The sequence below is a fragment of the Dipteris shenzhenensis genome, chromosome 16 (assembly GCF_047967505.1).
Source record: "Dipteris shenzhenensis isolate YYH24624 ecotype China chromosome 16, Dip_SZ_1.0, whole genome shotgun sequence".
NCBI lineage: Eukaryota > Viridiplantae > Streptophyta > Polypodiopsida > Gleicheniales > Dipteridaceae > Dipteris > Dipteris shenzhenensis.
Genome location: NC_141611.1, coordinates 43,391,853 through 43,417,338, shown reverse-complemented (window position 1 = coordinate 43,417,338; position 25,486 = coordinate 43,391,853). Strand labels below are relative to the sequence as shown.

General features: G+C 44.1%; 1 protein-coding gene across 2 annotated transcripts in view; it reads right to left on the bottom strand.

The window, feature by feature from the left end:
* Window positions 1–22,813, bottom strand: part of LOC147892997 (uncharacterized) — a 68,901-nt gene extending 46,088 nt beyond the window's left edge. For both annotated transcript variants that reach the window (XM_087386730.1, XM_087386729.1), the window contains exons 1-3: window positions 22,217–22,813; window positions 21,996–22,127; window positions 21,588–21,901 (exon numbers count right to left, since the gene is read on the bottom strand). In XM_087386730.1, the coding sequence (XP_087242856.1) occupies window positions 21,588–21,901; window positions 21,996–22,127; window positions 22,217–22,807 (1,037 nt within the window). In that variant the 5' untranslated portion in view covers window positions 22,808–22,813. The remainder of the gene's footprint in view (window positions 1–21,587; window positions 21,902–21,995; window positions 22,128–22,216) is intronic.
* Window positions 22,814–25,486: the final 2,673 nt, after the last annotated feature.

The window sequence follows — 25,486 nt, the reverse complement described above, 5'->3', positions numbered from 1 at the left end:
AGGACGGTGCTCTATCATGGGTAGTGTCGAATGCCAGCAGCGAAGCATCGCCAATTAGACGGCACTTAGACCTTGCTCTTTGTCATCTGGCTCAGCATGGTAACGAATCATCCCTCACTTCTAGCCTATCAGTAAACTTCCGTAGGACCTCCAGCTTTCCGGCGAGCTAATCACCTTCAGATGCTCGGTTATGGGAAGCTTTGCTGTTGCGATTCCTTGACTCCTCGCTTTCTCAAGAGTTAGACCTTTCCCTCTAATGCGATCCACTAGGCCACCTATGATGTATATCTTAGAGACCTCCAACTGCTCTATAAGACAGTCTGAGTCGGCCGTCAGGTAGACCAAATCACCCTTTCTGTCTTCGAAAACTTCCAGGTAGGAGTGTTCCTCCTTGTGAAGAAGCCAATTCTTAAACCCCGAAATTCTTGCGAATTGAGTAAGGATCTCCCCAGTACATCCAGTGAGCAAGAAGCGCACGGGTACAACCGCTTTTGTGTTTGCTGCTACCCATTATCCTACGCCTTCACCTAATTCGTCGTAGATCGTGCACGTCGCTCAATCACAAACCATAACAAGATTTTCATGCCTCCCTTCTCCGTCGATCCTCGTCGAACTGCAGAACCAACCCGCTATTCCAAACTCAACCGTTCGTTGGCCACGGTAGCCAACCTGCGCTGCGTCCCTTTCGCCTCACAGGCCACTTTGGACCTCCCTCGACGCTGGTCTGTTTATGCAGCCTTTAGAATCTAACTTCACCGCCTACGTGCCCGTTCTTATGCTCTACGACCTGCTGGTGTAGGTCTGCGTCAATAGTTTGACGCTCACGTCCCTTGATCGCTCCACCTGCTGTCCGTCACAACCCGACGGGTTCCATCCTTACCTCAGCTCTGATACCAAATGTTATCTACTTTCACTATTCCTACGGAAAATCACGGGAGAAGCACCGAGTTCTTCCCCCCAGCCAATTCTGCCAAGACTTCCATGCAAGAGAGAGAGAGCTGTAAACGAAATCACGTAAAATCCCAATCCTTATCTTCTCTCACTAGCCTTGACAGACCCCAAATCCCTAGATAGATCTAGATGCCACATGTCATCCATATAGGGCCTTCCTAATGCAACATTTCACCCCTCTCTTGGGATGCATTTAATTCCTTGCCCCTAGGCACAATCTTTGCACTAGGCCCTTGGTCTCAGATCTATCTAGTCTGGTGCTATCAGCCCTCACCTAGGACCTTGACATTAATCCCTCCCGATCATTTACATAAAGCGCAAACACATATATTACAAAAATAGATCCTATAAGGGAAATGTCGACTGATTCTTCCGAGGTCATGCTACCTCGGCTAGAGCGTAACAATACACGTGCACATTGCCCTTGTGGATGAATATTTTTTGCTAGATTATACTATAATAAACAGTCATATTAATTATTGTTGCTTTAACGACTTCAACTTATCATGTCGTGAGGAAAAGTTCAACTGAATGTTAGAACATGAAGTCAAGTTGGGTGTGTTTTAGTGTGTTCTACTAGGAGTTCTAGTAGAGCCTTATGTGTGAGTTCCACGTGTCATATTGGGAGATATCCCATATACACTTTGATATTCTAGTGTGTGTCTATCCTATATATGATTGTGCTTGTGTGTCACATCAACATACATCAAGGAGTCTACATCAACCTTATCAATGTGAGTCTTTCCATTTTGGTCTATTGCTCATTTCCATTTCCTTTCAATTTTATTATGTTTCCATTTGAGTATTATCTTCTCTCTCCCTAGCCTACCCTCTCTTTCTCCCTCTCCCTCTCCACCATGTTCTTCATGTGGTATCAAAACCATCCTTCCTCCTCCCCTTCTTTCTTCCTGCATCCTTCCTTCTCCTAGTCCTTTCCCTCTTGCTCCTTGCTCTTCCAAGGGTTTGAGGTGAGGGAGGCCAAGAAAGAGGAGCTACTCTCACTCTTTTCCCTTGGAAGGTAGCCCTTCTTCCTTCACTCTTAGCCTCTCCATGAGTTGCGGCTTTTGCCGGGCATTGGAGCTGATTCGTGAAATTGGACTTGCTGTTGGTTTTGCTCCGCCATCAGCCTCGAGTTTGCTGCAGATTTGTGCTTATATTTGGACCAACTTGTCACCATTCTTGTGGGCATCACTGGGCGTCTTCGTAGAGGAAAAGACACCACGTTTTTTGCTCAAAAACAGCCCGTTTTTCCTCAAAGACAGTTCATTTTGCTGTTTTCAGGGCGTTTTTGTGAAGGAAATACTTGCTTACTGTTGTGGAGACGTTTCTACTACTGGTCACCCTAAAAACGACCTCATTTGGAGCCTTTTTTTGAAGAAACGACCTACTTAAAGAGTGTTGTTGCTGCTATTTACGTCTCAAGAATGCCGCCATTTACCCCGCAACATGAGCTGCTGCCTACACTATTCCAACTGGTCCGATGCCTTTTCTTGGCCGTTTTCTGCCCGGACTGCAAGTTGAGCTGCTGCTGCAGCCCATACTATTCTAACCTTTGCTCCAAGCTCGCACTTCAGCCCGTAGTGCTACAACATTTGAAGCAGACATGGAGTATTCCAAAGCAAGAATTGTCATTGAAAAGTTTTATGGTAAGAACTTTTCAACTTGGCCAACCAAGCTGAGGCTTCTGCTTATGAAGGAAGGTGTGTGGAAGGTGGTTAGTAGCAAAGACAAGAAACATGAATTTGATGAAAAGAAAATTCTAACATGGAAAACTCTCAATCTTTCTATCATTGGTTTGGGTTTGTCTGAGGACATTAATCATCACTTGGATTTGGATGACACTGCACATGAATTGTGGGACAAGCTTGAGCGCTTATTTGGCAATAAAATTATCAATTCCAAAGTATTTCACAGACAGGAATTCTTTAAGCTCCATATGAAGCACGAAGACTCTCTTAATGCTCATTTGAATCATATGGAGTCCCTCATCACCCAACTTGATGCTTTAAAGGCCCCGGTTAGGGAAGATGATCAAGTGGTTGTCATCCTTCTAGCATTGAGGATATTTCTAAGTATTGTGATATCATACGAGTACTCTGTGTAGCACGGGATGTGTCCTTTGATGAAATGGTTGCAATGCTTCTTGAACATGAACGAAGGCACAAGGATGTATGAGGACCATACATTATATTCCAAGGGTAAGAAGCCATTCAAACCTTTCAAATGTACGTATTGTAAGAAGCTTGGCCATACAGAGAACCATTGTTTTCAGAAGCTTGCCAAACAACAATCCAAGGAGCATGCTAAGTTGGCTGCACCTGCCACTAGTGAAGAAGAAGCAGATGACACTCCAACACCAACTTTTGCTCTCACTGCTCATCTCCAAAATCTATCCTTCCCTCACGAGGTAGATGAGGATGATGACTATGTCTTCTAAAATATGTCCATGAGCTTGATGTATATGGGTACTCTGCCCTAGGTAGTCCCACAAAAATTGAATGTAATAATCTCTTTGAGCCAATAAAGGTTCTTAGCCTTCGATAGTCCTCCTAAAATGGTGTTTTTCTATCTATGGTGTGTGGCTCCATGTCACCCCTCACGCTATTTTGGAGCCAGGAGGGGATGTATTGTGGGAGCCATGTATTGTCTTTGATAGGTTCTCTTTATCATGCCTGGCCGAGTTTCAGAATGTTGGTGTATTCCTAAACCTATGAGCTGGTCATGTAGCCATGCTAAGACATGAGCCTCTAAGTCATGTTGAGTCTCAAGCCATGAGAAGCCATGAGAGTGCTTGGATCAACCTCTGAACATGCTCAGACTTTAAGCCTCTGAGTTAATTGGGATGCACAGATTAGTAGTTCGTCATTGTCATGTTCTGTTCTTGGTTCCATTCCAGTAGTGCCTCACCTTTCCTTCATGACGAGTGTTAGAACATGAAGTCAAGTTAGGTGTGTTTTAGTGTGTTTTACTAGGAGTTCTAGTAGAGTTTTATGTGTGAGTGCCATGTGTCATATTGGGAGATATCCCATATATACTTTGGTATTCTAGTGTGTGTCTATCCTATATATGATTGTACTTGTGTGTCACATCAACATACATCAAGGAGTCTACATCAAGCTTATCAATGTGAGTGTTTCCATTTTGGTCTATTGCTCATTTCACTTTCATTATGTTTCAATTTGAGTATTATCTTCTCTCTCCCTAGCCTACCCTCTCTCTCTCTCCCTCTCCCTCTCCACCATGTTCCTTCACTGGATTCTCTTCACCAAGCACAAAGGGTGCAGTTACAACCTTTGGATGATACACATAAGTTTGCAATGAAGGTTTATGGGGGTTACAATTCACATTTACAGATAGGTGACAAGGAGGACGGGGTAGAAAGGTTTTCAATATATTTCTTTACCGTGTAGGTGCATAGAGGAAGTTAAGCATGGGTGTCTTGTAACAATATAAGACACCCAAGTTACACCATGTACGTTTGTAGAGGAAGTTAAGCGTGGGTGTCTTGTAGCAATATAAGATGTACTTTTGATTGGATAGTGAACATAGGTGTATTGGACGATGGTCATACCCCTTCGTAGCTTTTGTCTATGTTAGAAGCCTTATCCTCACAGGATCTCACCTACCCAATCTTGAGTCAAGCAGTCTTGGTAGGTTAGAACCCACATGGTGCTATGAGTTCATGGATTGCAGCTGCGATTTGCCTACTTTCAAGATTGCAAGGTCTCTGCTCAATACCTTGACGTTGGAAGATCTTGAGCTGGTCATTTGTGGATGATTTTAGTTGGATGACCTGGATATACTGCGTGGCCAAGAAGTCTCACGCTTATGAGAAATTTAAGGAATGGAAGGCCCGGGTAGAGAAAGAGACCAAGGAGGCAGTCAAAGCCTTCCGCACAAACAAAGGGGGGGGAGGTTCACTTCTATCGAGTTCAATGGATTTTGCAAGAAGCACGGGATCAAGCAGCAACTTACTACAACTTATACATCTCAGTAGAATGAAGTTGCTGAGCGGAAGCACACGACCGTCACAGAGACAAGTTTGACCATGTTACGAGGGAGAAGTTTTGTGTTGTTTTGTTTTGACTACCGGCTTTGCTCTGAGAAGCGCTTACACCCACTAGACATCTCATGGAGAACTCTTTCCTCCCACCTTATTTATTTAGTGCCACCTCAAGTGTGGACTCTCCGTATTAAATGGAAACTTAGAGAGTGGAGAAGATACCAAGACCCTGACAGACCCAAGCATACGGGACTTGCCTTTGACCCCCAGGCCTCTAGCTCACCACGCTAAAACTCCATAAACCGATGGGTGCTCGATCTAGAATTGCCATACCCATACCAAGCATCAGCTCAACTAGGGTGAAGCCGTGAACATTGCCATTCACATCCTCAACTGAACCAAGGCCACGGCTATTAATGATATGACTCCATATGAAGCTTACTATTCATTTGCGGATTGTTGGGTCTAATGCATTTGTTCATGTGCATAAGGATGAGCGGACGAAGCTTGATTCCCATAGCAGAAGATGCATCTTTGTGGGATACAGTGAAGAATCCAAGCTTATCGCCTTTACCACCCGGTGAAGAAGTTGATCCTCATCAGCAGGGACATGATCTTCAAAGAGTCATAGCCCTAGATTGAAGAAGAGGTTCATGAACTTTCGACATTACCCCCATCCAGGGTCACCATCAAGGAGGTGAAGACTGAAGAACCCGAGGAGAAGGAGGAGGAGCAAGATGACCCAGTGCCAGCTCCGAAGGAATCTCCATGGAGAAGAAGCTACCTCAGTGATATTTGAAGACTTTACCAGACTCACAGGTCGCGGACATTCCTGAGAGCAATTCCGGAGCACGGTGGCCTCCACACAACGTGAAGACTCCCTCCATGAACTATGCTATGGTGGCTCAACTCGAGGAGCCTAGATCCTTTGAGGAAGCGAGGGATATCCCAGAATGGCAGGATGCTATATAGGTAGAAATGGACGCCATTCTGAAGAACAACACCTGGGATTTGCTAGAAAATCCGCCCAAGCAGAAGGTCATTGGTACCAAATGGGTGTACAAGCTAAAGTTCAAGTCTGATGGGAGCTTGGGCAAATACAAAGCACGATTGGTTGTGAAAGGTTACGCACAATCAAAGGGACTTGATTTTGATGAGACCTTCGCCCCTACAACCAAGATGGTGACGATATGCACTATTATTGCCTTGGCTGCCCATCATGGTTGGCCTATCTTTCATATGGACGTGAAGTCCACATTCTTGAACGGAACCCTAGAGGAGGAGGTATATGTGGATCAGCCACCAGGCTTTCAGGTCCCAAGGTCCACATCCAAGGTATGCAAGCTAAAGAAGGCGTTGTATGGGCTGAAATTGGCCCTGAGGGCATGGTACCAACGGATAGGCAAGTTCTTCATGAAGATCGGGTTACAACTGAGTCCATCTTAGGCAAACCTCTATCTCTTCACTGAGACGGGGATGCGACTGGTACTTATCCTGTACGTGGATGATCTTATCCTTATAGCAAACCACTCGAAGAAAATTTATCAAGCCAAGAAACTTCTCATGGAGGAATTTGAGATGACAGATTTGGGGATTCTTCATTACTTTCTTGGGATCGAAGTAAAGTAGGAGAAGAGCAGCATATTCATCTCTCAAGAGAACTACTACAGGGAGTTACTAATGCGGTTTCAGATGGAAGACTGCAAGGTGGCAATCACTCCCATGGAGGTTGGTCTGAAGCTGAGCATCCATGATATGTCTCAGCCAGTTGATGCATCACAGTATCGACGGATGGTGGGTAGTCTACTTTATCTCACGAACACCAGGCCAGACATCTCCTTTGCAGTAGCGCTACTCTGTCAATTCTCCGCCAAACCCAAGAAGGTCCATTGGGAGGTGGGAGGCAGGCATGAGGGTGCTAAGGTACTTGAAGGGTACATGCACCTATGGCATCACATACAGTAAATGTGTCGAGCTAGGTGGATTCTGTGATAGTGATTGGGCCGGTGATGGTGACACTAGAAGATCTACTACAGGGTATTGTTTCATACTTGCATCAGGGGCCATCTCATGGCTAAGCAAGAAACAACCTTCTGTCTCCCTTTCATCGACAGAGGCAGAGTACAGAGCTGCGTGCACTGCATCATGTGAGACGTTGTGGCTCAGGTGGATCCCAGAGGACATGAACGTGACTCAAAAGGATGCGACGGTGATCATGTGCGACAACCAAAGGTGTATTGCCATTGCCAGAGCTCATCATTGATGATATCATGGAGCTGATGTACTGTCCGACCGCCGTCAACATGTCAGACGTCTTCATGAAGGCTCTCCCCAAGGAGCAGTTGGAGCACCTCATTCGACGCATGGAGATTGGCCCACGATTGTGTCATTGAGAGGGGGTGCTAGAAATCACTGACCCTACCTTGTGAGCCGGGGACAAAGGGGCAGTAGATAATAGGGGGCAGGGTAGGCACCACTGCAGCATAGGGGGCCTGCATATAGGGCCTCCAAGTGGACCCGGAAGAAGGCTGGCTGTAGGGCAGCAAAGGCCCTACACCAGGGCCTTATATAGGCCCAGATTTGGGCCTGGTTGGTCGGCCAAATAGCCGACTGCAGGGCGCCCCATGGGGATGCTGCCCAGGTGGGTGAAAGGGGCTGAGTCGGCCCCTTCTGGTCGGTTGATATGCCCCAGCCCCTGGACTATAAAAGGGGCTCATATTCCCCCCCATTTCTCACACTCCAGCCCACTGAAGTCTATAAAGGACAGCACATCCAAGGAGTTGTGAGGAGAGTTTAGGCAGCAGAGTTGTACCTCAGTTTATGAGGTGTTGAGTTTTCCCCATTGTTAGTGGACGATATACTCTCAGTTTCTCTCTCTCTTGCTGTCTACATAGATCTCTCTCTATGAGTGTTTCCGGAAGTATTTCTGAGTATACTTTAAGCTGAAGATCGAAGAACCTCCTATTCCAACATGGAGAGCTACTGTTGAGGAGACCATAGCGAATGATCAACGTCAATGCTCTATCATGGGTATCATTCCTTTGCAGCCCCGATCACTACGAGAGCCCCTATCTGCTGAACCCTCCTATCCATTCTTAGATGCCCAGCAAGACTTGGTTCACAGTGATAGCACACTACAGGTCTATCCTTCTCCTGTTGTATTTGTATTTTGGTGTACTCTGCACTTTGTCCCACAGGCCCATGATGCCTCTCGCGGACGGTTGACAAGGGTGATGATGTCAATGATGATGATGAAGCCAGACCAACTCAAATCTCACACTCTCAAGGTCATGCTATCATTATGCTCAACTCACGTGATCTATGTATCAAGCTTCTCCGACAATCTTATAAATTGAAAGGGACTAGGATATGGATAGCTGGGAACTTACACGAGCTCAACTGCAAAATAAGCAACGGAATTAGGTAAGGTCAAGGCTGCTAGGAATGATGGAAAATGGGCAGTATATCGTGGAGGCATGGCAATCATTACGGAGTTTAAATCTAAGCCAAAAGACTCTCAATATCAAACTAATGTATGGCTCATTATGTTTTTCAAGCTATAACATAGGTACTCTAAATAATTGTAGCTGCTCTTTTCACTCTCTGGGAGCTGCCATGTGCCCTCCCTAAGCAGATGTACTAGAGAGGTTTTTTTGATGTCCCATAGACCTGTTGGTCTTCCATGGACGTTAATATACTCTCTCTCTCTCACGATGCGCCTAGCACTATACCAACTTTTCTCCAACTTGATCTTCACCCAATACTACAAGCCTAGCTGAGCAGGGAGTACGCCACACTAGCCAGACTCGAGCGGCAGAGCTTTCATTCTCAATTCCAGGATCCTCGCACCAAGACTCTTTTCTTTGACTCTTGGTCCAACTTGCAGGTATGTATAGCAGCCCTTGGTGGGGACCAAACCTATCAGAGACAGATTGGGCTTGAGTTGAGAGGCTACAGATTCTCATGCTTTCACGGATGATTCACAGTAAGCCTTCAGTCCCACATCAAATAGTCTTGGTTGAGTTCGAAGCATCCCCAATTCAGCCTGATGCAGCTTGGTTGACTTGGACCGTGAAGCTCTCACTGTGGCTATATGTTGTTGTCCCCCTCTAAGTAACAGCCTCCCTTTGACCCTGAGTCCTCGGGTCCTGCCGAAGAATCCCCCTATGCTTCAGCAACACCAGTCAAGCACCCAAATGACTCCAGGCACTCATCACTGTCCATCACCTTCACAAAGGATCATAACTCATGCTCAATCTCTGACATCCTGAGAGTAACACCAGGGTCCATATATCTAATCTCAGCAGCACTCAAAGTTACCACCAAGATAAGTTCCTCTATCACCACCAGCGAAGATGAATTCTCTAACTCTGAGCTGGCACCCTTTTGTCGGACCCACAATGAAAGCCAAGGCCTCCTCATACATCATCTTCCATGACCTCACTAATACAAGATCTATTGGAGTTGTCACTGCCTGCGATAGTCACGGTGGCCTGAGGCAACAGCACTATCTATCCCCGTCACACAATCCCCCACGCCTCCCTCAACACCAAGTGACTTCGAACCTTCATTTTCCGCAACGGGTAATTGGTCCCGTCGAGATTGCCTGTCTCACCAAAATTTGGGATTTGCTATTTAGCCATGATAATGAACCAGAAAGAGGTAAGGAATTTAGAGTGCCTTACACCTGTCTAAACTTGACCCTCCCACCTAGGTATAATCCTTCAGATGCCTGCCTGAGCCTGAGCCTCCCACCTGGGTACAATCCTTCAAACACCGAAGCTAATTCCTCTGAGCAATGAATCAAGGTTGTCCTTCAGCAAGGTCCTTGCATTCAAGCTCCACTTCTCGAGAACTTCCATCAGGGCTCTGATACCATGCTAGAAAATGAAATGCCACCAGAGGGTATCCCACAACGGAAGACTGATAGATGTGTTAGAGAATGAAAATCCCACCAGAGGATATCCTGCAACGGAAGACTGATCGGTGGGCCCAGGAACTACACGAGAAAGTGTTTCACTATGGAATCAAGCTTCATAAACATGTGTGTACTTCAAAACCATTAATGTGAGTGCAAGCCAGCAAATACTCTGTGCTCAAAGACAAATATAGAAGCAACACATAAATTTTCGTCCATCCAAAACCAGACACAATACAATACCAAAATGTCCTCCTACTATATGCCTGGCACCTCTAGATCTCTGAGCCTGTGTGCTCCATTGAGCATATGAAGACTCTCTATCCAAAGGATCTCTTCCAACTTCTTATCAGGATACCAGCCTAGGTGGGCTGCGACTCTAGCTCAGTCTGCAGCTTCTTCTGGGTCACCTTCTCCTCTTGAACGTAGGCCCAAGGCTGGCCCTTTGCTGCTCCTCTCCACTAAACTGAGGGCTGCTCCAAGTGATGGTAAATGGGGGCCCAAATGACCCCCTTTTATAGGGCTCAAGGCCTTGCCAAATAAAAGGACTAGAGCGCTTCTTCCTGGCAGGCTCAAGGGTCTGCTCCAGACAATGCCTTCTTGCATCCTATAAAAACCTCCCCTTGGGGCATTCTTCCGGCCTTTGGCTGGCCCTACCTGGCCACGTGACAAGCAGCCACTGGCCCAAGCAGGCCTGTCCATCATCAGCTTCAATTCCAAGCCCCTTAGGGACCAAATAACCTTGCGGACTTGTGCATTTCTGTCCTCTTCATGTGTGGACAGCATCTTTGCCAAATCTGCCCTCCGTGGTGGATCTCCTCTGCCAGGTACTTTACACACTCTCCGCTGCCCAAATGACAGCCCATGTGCTGCCCATGCAGCAGCCCCATGCCTATTAGTATTCTATGGCCCACCCCTCCAATGCACTCCTCATCACAGGTGGGGAGGTGACCAATCCTATTCCAACACCCCCTCTCATCGACCCCACATTGGCTAGATCCAATTCCGTCGATGAAGATGCTCTTGTAGCTCTTGTAGATCCAATTCCGTCGATGAAGATGCTCTTGTAGCTTCCAGGTCACAGCCCTCTAAAACACTTTGGTGTCATCATAGTCTTTCAACCAGTGGCTTAAGCTCCGCCAGGTCTGGTTCTGCTTTCACATACCATTCTAGCACACAGGTCCATCCTTGGCACCACCACCTTCAGTCACGAACCCGCCTTCAAGCTCGAGCTCTCTAGGTACCAACAATCTCCAACTATCCCCCTCATGATAGGTGAACAGCCTGAAGTCCTCCAGGCACCAAGCTCTCAAGGTCCTGTTTCAACCCGTCCTCCGTCTGGCTAGGTCTACGACCAAATAACATACCCAAGATATCATATCCTAGGCACAAATCCAAATTACCTGAACCGTGAGCTCCAACTCTAGTTCTATATTGTTGTCCCCCTCTAAGTCACAGCCTAGTCTGACCTTGAGTCCTCAGGTCCAATCGAAGAGTCCCCCCCTGCTTCGGAAACACCAGCCAAGCACCGAGATGACTCCAGGCACTCGTCACTATCCATCACCTTCACAAAGGATCCTGACTCCTCTTATGACCAATCCTTAATGTCTTACATCCTAACAGTCACACCAAGGTCCACATATCTAATCTCAGCAGCACTCGGAGTTACCACCAAGAAAAGTTACTCTGTCACCTGCTGAGTTGACTCCTCTGACTCTGCGCTGGCACCCATATTCTTCTGATCAGCATTCTTTCTTTATCAATCCTTCACAAAATGTCCTGGCTCATCCCAGGAGAAGCACTTCTTCTCTTTCTTTCTCTTTTTCTTATTGTCTTATCCGAAGAGTCCGCTCTGTCGTCAGATTTGGGCTTACCTTTGCTAGGCTTACCCTTGCCCTTGCCTTTGCTCTTATCCTGAGCTATCAGAGCCTTATCATCCTTACTCGTACCATCGCACTTCTTTTCCCGAGCTTCTTGTTGCAGCAACAATGGAACCAGCTCCCCAAAAGTCACCGGCGCCGCCCTACACCCTAGAATCATCGTGGTCACAAAACTACTACTGAAGAGTCTGCTCTGTCATTAGATTTGGGCTTGCCTTTGTCAAGCTTATCCTTGCCCTTGCTTTTGCTCCTATCCTGAGCTATCAGGGTCTTATCATCCTTACTTGTACCATCATACTTCTTGTCCCGAGCTTCTTGCTGCAACAGCAATGGAACCATCTCCTCGAAAGTCACAAGCACTGCCCTATGCCCTGCAATCATCGTAGTCATAAAACTACTATAACTCCGGGGGAGCATCCTCAGCAATAGCCTTGCCATCCTAGTCGAGCTCGTCCTTTGACCAATTGCCACCAACTGATCCAGCACCACCTTCATCTTGGTGATGTGTTCCTGTGCCGATTCCCCTTCACCCATCCTCATGATGTACAGCTCTATCTCGAGGTCCAAAATTCTCGCCTTATTGTAAAGCTCATACATATTCCTCAATGTCGTCTAGGTATGGAAAGAAGTATTCGCCATCTAAATATGAGGCAACACCATATCCACCGTCGTACCCACAAAGTCTTCTGCATCTCGGATCTACCATGCTCTCACTAATAAAGGGTCCACAGGCATTGTCACTGCTGCCATCGAGGTTGATGTGGCTAGAGTACTTATGGTAGCCTCAGGCAACAGTTTCGTCCCTGTCACAATCCCCCACAACTCCCTCAACACTAAGTGGCTCCGAACCTTCATTTTCCACCACGAGTAGTTGAACGAGTAGTTGGTCTCGTCGAGCTTGCCTGTCTCACCAAAGTTTGGAATTTGATATCTAGATATTGAGCTGAAAGAGAGAGAGAATTTAGAGCGCCATAAATCTGTCTAAACCTGAGTCTCACACCTAGGTACAATCCTTCGGACACCGAATCCTTTACCTCTCCTATTCACTCTCCTATTCCAATCGATTAATTAGGTTTTGGTGCATGGAGCTTAATTAACCTATGTTTATCTATGGCCTAATTTATTTATGCTTTTGATTAAGCTATATTTCTCTATGGCTTAATTTATTAATGCATTAATTAACCTATATTTCTCCATGGCTTAATTTATTTTATGCATAGACTATGTCTAAGAGGGGCTTCCCCAAAAGTTCAAGAAAAGAATCGAACCCAAACCTTTTTTTTCCCAAGCGTGAGCCCTACCACTAAGCTATAAAGTAACATTATATGCCCCTTTCCTTATAATAGTATTATAAATCCTCCCTCATCCCCCTCCCCCTTTGGGATGTCCTTTCCTCTTTAATGCCCTTCATACGTGGTCCCCCCCTCCAAATCTGGCAAATCCCTCTCCTCTTTAATGCCCCTCCCCCTCCCCCCTTTATTTAATTCAAGCTCTCCCCCTCCCTCAATGAAACTAATTATTGCCTCTCCCCCTCCCCCTTTATCTAATTCAAGGCCTCACCCCTTTATTCCTAAATATTTTGCCATCATGGACCACTCCCCCCTCCCCCCACACCAACTAATTAATCAATAGGGGTTTTTTTCTCACTGGGGGGGCCTATTTTTTCTTAGCAATGAATCAAGGTCATCCTTCAACAAGGTCCTTGCCTTCAAGCTCCACTTCCCGAGTACTTCCGTTGAGGCTCTAATACCATGTTATAAAATGAAATCCCACTAGAGGGTATCCTGCAACGGAAGATTGATACATGTGCTAGAGAATGAAAATCCGACTAGAGGGTATCCCGTAGCGGAAGACTACTAGATGGGGCCAAAAATTACACGCGGAAGTGTTTCACTATAGAATAAAGCTTCATAAACATGTGTGTACTTCATAACCATTAATGTAAGTGCAAGCCAACAAATAGTCTGTGCTCAAATATAAATATAGAAGCAACACAAAAAAGATCATTCTAAGTATTCTTTGGGGTAAAAAAGGAATCATTAGCATAGGCTTGAGCAACCATGTTGCGATTTTATGCCATTTCCAACCCATGAAGGATTCATGTATCCATCAGATGGTCTATATATTGCAACATAAGATGCGTAGCAATGGCATATAGCAAAGCACTAAGGGGACATCCCTAACGGACCGAACAAAGAAGAGTCCATTCTTCAGAGATGTCTCCAGTGAGAATACAGGCAACTTTGTTGTCATCATAGAGCCAATGGATAACCTACTGCATTTTTATTCCAAACCCCAAAGCTCGTATGGTTTGCTAGATCAATTCCCATTGAACTGTATCAAAAGCTTTTGCAATATACACCTGCAAGAGTAGAACATCCTATTGCGTGTATTTTGCATTCCATCCCAACATAAGCATTTGCAATATTGTCTGTGATATACCTACGAAGGATAAAAACCCATATTGAGAAGGATCCAGGCCCTCATGCAAATAACCTTTGATACGGTCTGCAAGCATTTTGGCTATGATTTTGTAAATACCGGCATAAGTGTGATTGGTCTCCAATCAGAGTGTGAATGATATAATTGCTTCTTAGGAAAGAGCTTCACAAGTCCTTTTTTCCATGACATTGGCATGTGCTGATTTTCCCAAGCTGAATTAACCATGTACAGCAGAGTAGATACCAACCCATCCTGGAGATTTCCATCTACCACAGGATTTAACTGCATCACACAATTCACTTTCTGTGAAGGGGCTTTCCAATTCCAAAGCCTGTGTAACAGAAAGAATAGGATGGACATGCTGTAAAAGAAGTTGCCATGCAGACACAATCTGAGGAGGAGGATGATCCACATGCCCAAAATTAAAAGAGAAGTGTTGCACACAAGCAGCAGCAAGTTCTGAGCGTGATGAAGACCAGGCACCATGAGGCATCCGTATCGACATATATATATGCTGCCTGTCCCTTGTAATGCAAGCTTTTAAAAAATTGCTTTGAGGAGCAACCTTTATCAAGAAAAGCTTTCTGTCGAGAGCGTGTTTCCCATTTAATGAGCTTTCTTTTATCATTAGATTGGAGGTAAAATCTGGCCTGGCATAGCAAAATGTTTTCTTCCGAAGACAAAGGCCTAAGATGACCAAGCTCTGTCAAATCCTGCCAAGTGTATTTGGCATGAGCAATAGTCTCCCTTAGTGCTCTCATATGAGATTTGCCATAATCCCGAATAGCAGCTCGCATTCTAGCAACAAAAGCCTGCCATGCATAATCAAGATCTATCTGTGACTGATGAGAAAATGGTTGAATGGCATCACAAACCAATGCTTTAAAGTCACCATGCTTCAAATAACTATTATTTATCAACAGTAGCCTTCTGCAAGGCAATCTGTCATCTGGAAAAGCATGTACGGAGAGCCTTAACCAAAGAGGCGCATGATCCGAATGTGTGAAGGCATGGTCAATCCAAAGTTTACAAGTAAAATTATCACAATGCTGCGGATCAACTCAATACCATCGATCCAAGCGTGCCTGATAAGAAGATTGGGCATTATGCTGAAAGGTGTAGCCCAGCTGCATGGGTTGTAATTCCTTCCAAAGATCAACCAAGCTAAGCTGAAGCAAAAATTGAGACCATGCCTGCATTTCAGAGGCTAAATATGAGTGCTACCCGAGGTATTATCTCCCTATTGTGGAGCATTATTAAAGTCACCACATATGAAAGCATAATGTCTCCATGGATAAGTTTGCATAGCATCCCAAATCAAAGACCTTTCGTGCAAAGATTGTGGAGCATAGACTGAGGCAAATTCAAAAATCTCTCCTTGAATGAGACATCGTATGATAATCCATCTACCTTGATGATCATTGAGGGCCACAAGCGGCTGAAGATCATGCTTCACCAAGAAAGCCACCCCTGAGAAAGAGTGTTCCCCAACATAAAAAATGTCATAACCAACAAAGTGTCCAGTCTGACCCGCATACATGTGTTGGTTATGCTCCTATAATGCGACTACGTCTGGCTGTAATTTGTTGAGATACATCCACACATATTTCCATTCTCTACCATCACACATACCTTGTACATTGAGAGTAACACATTTGATATCATCAAGCATATTTATAGATATAAGACAAGTATGTACATCAGCTAAAAAGCTGTCTATGATTGCATTTCCACCTCAATATCCGAGCCTCTCCCTTGAGAGGAAGAATCAGCTCGAGGAGAAGCCAAGAGGGCAGCAACTTCCTCTTCTAGAAATAGAGTATGATTGGCAATCACTGAAGCCCAAGTATCACCAATTCCAGAATTCTCTTCAGGAGTTTTTCCCTTGGAAGATGCACCATTCCAAGTCCTAGAAGGCAAGGGTCTCCTAGGCGACATAACTTTTCTAGGAGTTTGCCATGCTTCAATCAAAGTTTTTTCTCTCACCTGTGGTTGAGATGTAAAGGGCACAGAAAGAGGAGTATTATCATTCGATGCTACCTGCGTTTTGTTTTTTTCCTTTTCAACAAAAAGCTGTCGAATACCCTTATTCTTCATCACAGAAGAGGCATTAGAATTCTTATTCTGAAGCGGGAGAAATTCAATCTTCAATGGCATTTTGGGAACACGTGAAGGGCATTGGGAAGCAAGGTGCCCAAATGTCTTACATTCAAATCATGCACCTGCAAATAAACCCCATCTAAACTTATAAAAGGCACTGCCCATCGAACATTATTGACTGTAACAGAATATGATTCTGGGGTTGGATTATCAGTGTCCCACAAAACACAAAATCTGTTGGAATTGTCATTTGGTCTCGGTGGACAAACCACCTTACCAATAGAAGCTGCAATTTTTGGTAGAAGAGAGGCTAAGCATTGGGAAAAATCGACCACTTCTACCCATACACGACAGCAATGTCGAATCAAAGCCTGATAATCCCTGGTCGGGGGTCCAAGGCAACACATGAACCATCTGCTGTCCATAAAAGAGAGGAGAATGCTCCAACAAAATCTGTTTATACTCTTCATCAGTCATTTCGTCCTGGAAAGAAAATGATGATAGCATGCTTAGCATAATCCTATACAGTATCATAGATATCATCCACTTCAACCATGATGCCCATCTTGGGAACCGAATCTTTCCAACTCTTTCGAGTGTCCTCAAAACCCTCATGCATCACTTCATAAACAAGCTGAGCCTCTACGGAGGCATGAAGAGGGTCATCCTGATCCATCACCTGCTTTTGTTTTTGTTCTAACTCGACCTTTCATTATGAAAGGTTTTCTCATATGCATAGTCTCCCATTTTATATGAAGAAGCAGAAAGCACCAAAGCCCCCAAATGCCTGCAGGACGAGAAAAGAATGAAAGAGTAGTATTCCTGACCAAACTGTACGGCTGACTATCATGAAAGGGTATGTACGATAAAAACTGTACGTGCTGTACGGAGTAGAATGTACGGACGCAGAGATGTACTTGTTGTACAAATGTACATGTTGTATGGATGTACGGATGTGCGCACTGTGTGAAAGTACAAACGCCGAATCTGTACGTTGTAAGGAAAAGTGCAGATCTTATACGTCGTACGGGAAAGGGCAGAGCTTGTATGGATGTACGGACAACGGAACAATGCAGAGCTTATACAACCTATGGAAAAGGACACACCTTGTACGGGATGTACAGACGACAAAACTGAACGACGTACGGAAAAGAGCAGAGCTGTATGATGGTTATAGCGAAGCTGTACGGGACTGGACAAGGTGGCTAGAGGGCAAGAGACACTGACAAAGTGGCTAGAGGGCAAGAGACACCATAGCTTTCTCTCTCTCTCTCCTACACACTACCCCACACACACACACTCTTTTTTTTTTAGTAATATCCAGTGCTGTATTTATATGCTCATAAATTTACAAGATGGGAAGTCTCCAAAATGGAGAGTATCCCAAAGATCAGAAACATAAAAAGAAAAGCTCTATGCAAGAAGCATCTATATCACCCTCATGGCAGGCGTCATATAAGGATTGCCCCAATGAGGCTCGGAAAGATTCATATGACTTGTGAATCTCCCGACCCAAGTATGCCAAATTATGCTCACTCCAGATTGTCCAAAGAGCCCAATATCTCACCCAAGAGAGAAATAGTGAGTATTGAGACAAAGACCTCATAAATCTGCCAAATAGCCAAAAATGTTTCCCAAATCTGTGACTCGGGAAACGGAGTCGAAGATGATCTAAAATTCTCCCGAGGAGGTTCCTAGAACACAGGCAGTGCCAAAGCAAATGAGGGACAGTCTCTGAAGGAGCCTGACATCTTAAACATGTGGATGGTGCAATGCGACGTTTGGCAAGTGTGACTCCCACTGACAATGTGCCTGTCATGCATCTCCAAAGAAAAAGTCTTTGTTTCAAAGGCATTTTACACTTCCATAATATCCGGAGATTCTTCCGCCACCATGAGAGGGGCTTCCTGATATGCCACAGGGTATAAGCATATTGCTGAATCCATGGAGCAGGCTGAAGAAGCCTATAGGCTTTGATGGAGGTCAAGGGAGGCAGAGAAACAGGATGAGAGCATGTAGCAAAGGGTTGCAATTGCCAATCCATAAGCATGTCTGTGTCAGCCACAGGGGGAACAGGTAGAAAAGGATGTAACAAATCAGCAATTTTCTTCCATATAAACCTATGGTGCATTCCCAATGCATAGAAAGCAGTGGCCTGAGGAAAATATAAGACATAGCCCTGGTTATCTACCACATCATGTATGTATCTAATTTCCAATTTCATGAGATTGTATGCCCGAACAGGTTCCTGTAAAGCGAGTGGAATGTCAAAGATGGCACTCCAATGAATACTTTCTTTCCTCATTGAGTTTGTCCCCGAGCAATTATCAGGAGCCCATTTGACCTTAGAAAGTACTTGTTTCCAGTCAAGTATCAGAGCAGTACAGAAAGGACAGCCAGGTATCTTCCCTACAAATCTCCCAATGACAACCTCCCAATGATCAATAGTCCAATGACCATAAGCAGAAGTCCTCATGTTGACACACATGGATGCTATCATACAAGTCCATGACTGCTGTTGGTGGAAAAAAGTATGGAGCATAGTCGCCTTCCTTGCAAGTACATGATATCTTATATTGAGGATATTAAGTCCACCATGCATCCTAGGAGAGCACACCATTTCCATCTTCATCAGTCTCAATGCTTTCACAGCAGTTTTTGTCCTCCATAACATCTCCATAGCTTGAGACATAAAGGCTGAAAGATCTCTGGAGGACCAATGCAGCAAAGGCAAAAAGAACTGGACATAGGACATTACAATGGACTGTACTATTCTGAGCCTGACATGAAGTGGCCAAGTAGAAATTTTCCAGTATTCCAGTTTATGTTGAAGTCTTTGGAAGATCCATTTTAACTGCTGCTTCCTAGTGATATGCCATCCTATAGGATATCCCAAATGCCTCACTACATCTTTGGAATGCACCACCTGACCTGGCCAGAGAATAGAATGCCAATCACATTGTTTCAGGGGAAGCAATTTAGATTTGTCAAAATTGACATGCAATCCCGCTGCCAATCCATACAATGATAGAGTGGTCATAAGCATGTGAACTTCTCGGGGAGAATTCTGTGGCATAAAGAAGGAATCATCAGCATATGCTTGTGCCAAAAAAGATGCAACCCCACGGATTTTAAGACCAATCATCTGTCCTGTGTTTGTAAGATGATCAAGATACATTAAGAGGGGATGGGTCGCAATGGCATAGAAGAGAGCATCAAGAGGGCAGCCCTGTCTAACTGATCTACCCAATGTCCATGACCGAGATAGATGACCCCCAAGAATGCACTGAGAAGTAGAGCTAGAATAAAGCCAGTAAACTGCATTTGCTATCTTTGGACCAAAGCCCAATTTTGTCATGATTTAAGAGATTAAATCCCATTGAACAGTGTCAAATGCCTTAGCAATATCTACCTGCAATATGAGCACATCTTGATGCGAGTACTTAGCATATTCAATTGCAGTCAATCCATTGGAGATATTGTCATGGATTTGTCTTCGCGGCACAAACCCATACTGATGAGGATGAAGGCCCGCATTCAGTATCCCGTGAAGCCTATACACAATCATTTTGGCAATGAGTTTGTAAACTACAGGCATCAAAGTAATAGGCCTCCAATCTGACATATGGTCACACAGATGTTTTTTGGGCACAAGTTTGATTATGCCATGCTTCCAAGAGTGCGGTATCTGATCCAGTGGAAGAAGAGAGGAACACACACACACATATATATAGCTTTGCTCTATTGTGGTTCTTATTTTCCTTCTAAGGGACGGACATGACAGAAGTGTCACTTTAGTCGAGTAAACTTTTTGTGTTTGTGTCTTCAGCGTTGACCAACATGGTTTATCTTCCTCTTCTTCGGACAAAACTAATCAATTCTAGTTGATTGCAATTTGAAATATTAGAAAATGCCCTTGAGATGCCCTCTTACAAGGAGAAGCTTTAAAACTGGCCTCTAGGCAGTGTGACATGCAGGAGGAAATGCGAGAGAAGCATCACCGTAGAGCTAATAGCACACATCTATTAGCTCTAATGGCTCCTTCGGATTCAAAAATCTGAAACTATCAAACGACACAGTATTTTGGACCGCAATCAATTGGGAAAATTTCGTAATTTTCCAAAGAAAATTCTGGTCATGTCTCCTGGCAGCATGAGATACTGAGGAAGAGGGCACCCAGCTTCACCGAAAGTACAAAGGAGCCTACCGTAAGCTAATTCTCCCACCTCCATCTGCCTCCCTTTGACCGCTCGATTGCATCTCTCTCCCTCCCCTCGACCCTCGCTCAGTCTTCTCTCTTGCCTGCCTCTCTTTCCTCCCCAGCAAGTCCTGATCCAGGCCTTGCTATCGAAGGCCACGTCTCCATCCCTCTCGCTTCATCCCTCTCGCTCCCCCTTCCCTCTCGCTCTTCTCTCCCTTCCCTCTGCATCCACCCCCCCTCCAGCCCGGGGGATTTATACTTTGTGCAAGGCGGCGAGGAAGAATCTGGAACGTGGTAGAATCGAGACGTGGCAAAATATTTGGCTTCCTTTATACCACTCTCCCTGCCCCCACCCCCCCTGTGACTAATTAATAGAATATATTTTTAGGAACGTTACGGGCCCCTATTAGCACACTAATAAGTTTTCTGTAAATGCTGCAACGAAGCAACAGCTACGCGTCAGCAATGCATTCGTCTTCTAAAATACATATGGGGAAATACTAAGTGCCAATGGAGTTACTCCCGAATCGTTGCATAGAAGCAAGGATTACACAGACTATTGCTTGTTCCAAAGTGAAAGATTCTCTAATGCCTGTATATCCGACTATTCAAAATGACAAAGCCTCTATGATGTGACTTGATTAGGACTTAATATTGTTGAATAATCCTAAAACTTTACTCTCTAGTTTGCACTTCGCTCCCCCCCTCCTCTCTCTCTCTCGATCTCGATCGCTCGATCAACAAAGTCGGGGAGGCTCCAGCCCCAGTCGCTTGAGGAGGGAGGATGTTGACAACCTCATCTATGGACAATCACCAAATGAGCTAGCAAGTTCAATCACCCTGCTCACACTGAAGGGGCCGTGGAGGACTCAAAGCACCGCTTGAACCCCGCTAGAAAAAACTATGGTGAAGCAGAGGGCTTTCAGGACACGATGCTAAATTGGGTTTGCTTGAGGATGATAAGCAGTTGCAGAATTTTGGTTTGTCTCTACAATAATGCTTTTAATACACTTATCAGCAATCCGCAAAAGTCGGTATATGTAAAGTCTCCGTGACTCCTTTACTCGTACGGTTAAACAGAAAGAAGAAAACCTGTGAAATAGACGATCTTCCTTCAATATTTTGCCACATACAATGGCACATCGGAATATTGTTTCTACGATGCGTTGAAGCTTGTAGATCTCTTCTTCCGTGGAGGATCTCCATAGCATTCTCACGTACTCCAAAAGCTTGACCATTCCACTCAACATTTGCTTGCAGTCGGCCCTATTCTGTGTGGAAGTAGTGACTATATCAAGGGTCAAAGCAATGAAGGACAAGCCAAAAGCGGCCCAATGCGCCTGGCCGAATTGTTGCAGAGTGTCTCTTAAAAACGGCAAAAATACACCTGGCTGTGTCATTACCATCTGCACAGTAAAAGCATGGTGGCGTTGTAAAGCGCTCACTTAAGAATGAATAATTGCTTGACTCAGGATTCAGAAACGTAGCAAGCCGACCAACCTGCTGCTTCGACACTCCTGGACATCGATCGATCGTCTTGAGAAAAGAAGTAGCTGTACTTGTGTAGTCCTTCCAAAGAGAAGAAGAGATATCGCTCTTGGAAGATGACCCTTGCTCGCATTGATCGTAAAACTGAAGCACATCACAGCACAAATACGGTTATCAAGCAATTCTACCTGAATTTCCAGTCTCAACGACTCTAAATGGGTGAGCTTAATCACCTGGATTATGTCATCATACAAATTGTCAAGATCTTCGTGCGTCACTTTCATTGCAGCCCACAAAGGGGATACGTTTGCATCATCCGTTTGCATTTCCATCGCAGCCAACGAAGGGGAATCGTTTGCATCATCCGTTTGCACTTCGATCGCAGCCAACAAAGGGGATACGTTTGCATCATCCGGAGGAGGCTCCGCAGTCGCTTCGTCAGGAGACGGGGGACAACAACAAATTAGAGACGAGATACGTCCTTTCCCTTTCAAACGGCTTTTAGCCGAACGACCAGCCATAGATTTGTGTCTCTCTGAAATCACGACAGCTCCAAGGTATCGTGCTACTGCAGATTCTTGCGACCTGGATCTTGCAAGCGCTGAAAAAGCTACATACGCGAATTCGCAAAGCTTACTTCTCTCTCGCTCAAGCAGCTCAAACTCACTCTTCCAGCTCGAGGCAATAAGGAGCAGTCCAGCTGCAATGAAGCTATGCAACAAAAGCACGCCCTCTGCAACGAAGCTACGGAAGCAACAAGGACTCAAGGACGGGTCAAACTGCAACGAAGCTATGCAACAAAAACGTGAGTAGAGAAGTGACATGCGAGTACGTGCAAGCCTCAGAAAATAAGTGATGGAAGTGTTACTAGAGCATGATATACTTACTAGTAGAGACCTGACATGAGAGTACGTGTACGTGCAAGCCTCATAAAATAAGTGATGGAAGTGTTACTCACAGAAAACATTTTTCTCTGGACAAATCACAAAACGTGGGTTTCAAATTCTAAGGTTTTCCTCAAAGTTGAAAATGAAAATGTTACAAGTTCATTGTATCTAGTTTGCAGGTTTTTTGAGAACACTCCATATGACACCACTTTGAAAAAATGAAAATTCCTATTAATTAGTTGTAAGGGGTAAAAAGTAAGAGCACAAGGCATTGTTTACGACAACGATGTTGAAAAAATGGAAATTCCTATTAATAAGTTATAAGGGGTGAAAAAGAACAGGGCAAGACATGGTTTTTTTAATTATTTATTTTTATGGATAAATTTGACCAAGGTAAAAGACATAAATATGTGTGGCAATAGTATAATAAAATATGGTATGCATAGGGCCCAGGGTTGAGGTGGCAGGGCATGACCATGTGTCACCCTTCCATGTAAGAGGACCCATAGGTGTGTTGTACATAATCCATGGTAGTAATATTATAAAATGTTGAGGTGGCATGGTTCCTCCATGTGCCAGGCTTCCACCTACGCGGTCCCATGCCTGCATTTAGTAAGATAGAGGCAGTCAATAGAGCGAGCGAGAAAAAGCGAGCACGTCCCAAAAAGCGAGCAACAATTAGTTGAAGTGATTGGAAAATCAAGCAAGCAAAGAAAGAATCTAAGTTTTTTATAAAATAATTGCTTGAAGTATAAAGTATTCAAAAGAGTGGTTATGTGTCACATTTCTTGAAATTGAGTAGTCTAAAGTTAAGGACTATTGTAATATGACCCTATTTGGGTTTGGCAATTATCCTGGGGGGTCACTCATAAACATGTAACATACCACTTTTGTGCATTGAGGGGTATTTTTTAGTAGGGGGACTTACATGTTGTTTGTGTGCATGAGGGGATTTATAAAATAGCAACTTAATGTAATTTATATATGTAGATATTTTAAAATGTAAACACATACATGGGTTCAACCATTTACATGACAAAATGTAAATTGCAAGAATAGGGGTAATTTTTAATACATGCTTGCTTGCACATGCTTTATGGGTTTATGAAGAGTGATCCCCAAAGTGCAATTAAAAGGTAGAGAATGTTAAATTTTGGTTTTTTTTTTTCCAAAATAGACAGTGTCTTCTCACTTCCCATTATGGGAAACCTTGCTTTAAACTTGGTGCAAAAAATTGAACAGAATCTCACAAAATTCATATTCTAATGCACACAAATTTTTTAGATGGTGCAAAAAGGCATGATATTAATCTAAATCATGTCTTGTCATTTGATTTGATATGTAACATTATGCCATTTATATTTGACAATAAAAAGATGTAGGGATGTTAAAAACTCATCTTTTGGGCCAAAAAAATCATATGTTGACATCTTGCAAAAATACAAGATGTGAAAATGCCCTCTTTTGGGCCAAAACAGGGAACGTGTTCACATCCTTGTATCTTTTGATTTACAAGTCCAAACAGGGTCATGTTACATATCAAATCAAATGGCAAGGCGTACTTTAGATGATTATCATGTCTTTGTGTACCATCTAGTAATATTTAATGCACCAAAATATGAATTTGTGGTTAATTTGTTGCATTGGTTAGATTAGTGGGAGCTAAGAATAAATCATTAGGGAAGGATATTTTTCCAGTAACAAAGAATCATGGGTTTCATTCCAAGAGTGAACAGAGTTAAAAAAGCTAAGCATTTACATATGCATGAAATCTAGACTAATCCATGCAAATGGTCCTTGGAAACACCCCACCTATGTGGAAGGTTGCATTGATGATCTCAATTACTCTAGTAGAAAGAGAGAACTTGATTGCAGTTACTGTAGGGTTTATCTTTAATACAAACAATGCATTGGAAATTGAACATACAAACTATCTCATGGATGATGTGAAATTAGTGTTAGTGGCTTAGAAAGTTATATGCATATTTAACCTTCTAGCATTGAGGAAACATATGGACTTTTGAATAAGTTATTATTTTTTGCTACTGAAATGGGGGATTTATAAATCTTTTATTGTTTTTTATTGCTCGCTTTTTTTGGCTCGCTCGCTTTTTGTCGCTCGCCTTTTGGTAATCCTCAGTAAGACATGGCCCAAGGACCATGGAAAAAGTAATATAAAATAGGTGGAGATGGATATTATATTGGATTATTTCTTTGTGCCAACCCTCAACCCTCCACTTGTCCTCCTAGATGTTTGAACGTATTATAAAATTGAGAAGAGACCAAGGGAGTATCTTAGACTTGGAATATGGGGTTTGATTTATGAGGCAAAAGATTATCGCACACAATTGACAGTGCGTATCTACTACCGACCTAGCCCACATGGGAGATTCCTCCACACATACCATGCATGTGGGAGGATGCATTTATTGGGAGAGACCCCCTCTCTTGGCTATAAAAGGAGGGGGCTATTCCTTAATGTGACACGCTCATTACGATAGGCAGCCTATAGGGATGTTTGGCTTTCAAGAGCTGTCATGAAGCCACTTGTCTCAATTTCATATGTTGATTTTCTCAAGATCTAATGGTGTGGATTGGGAAAGCTTTGTTCAAGAG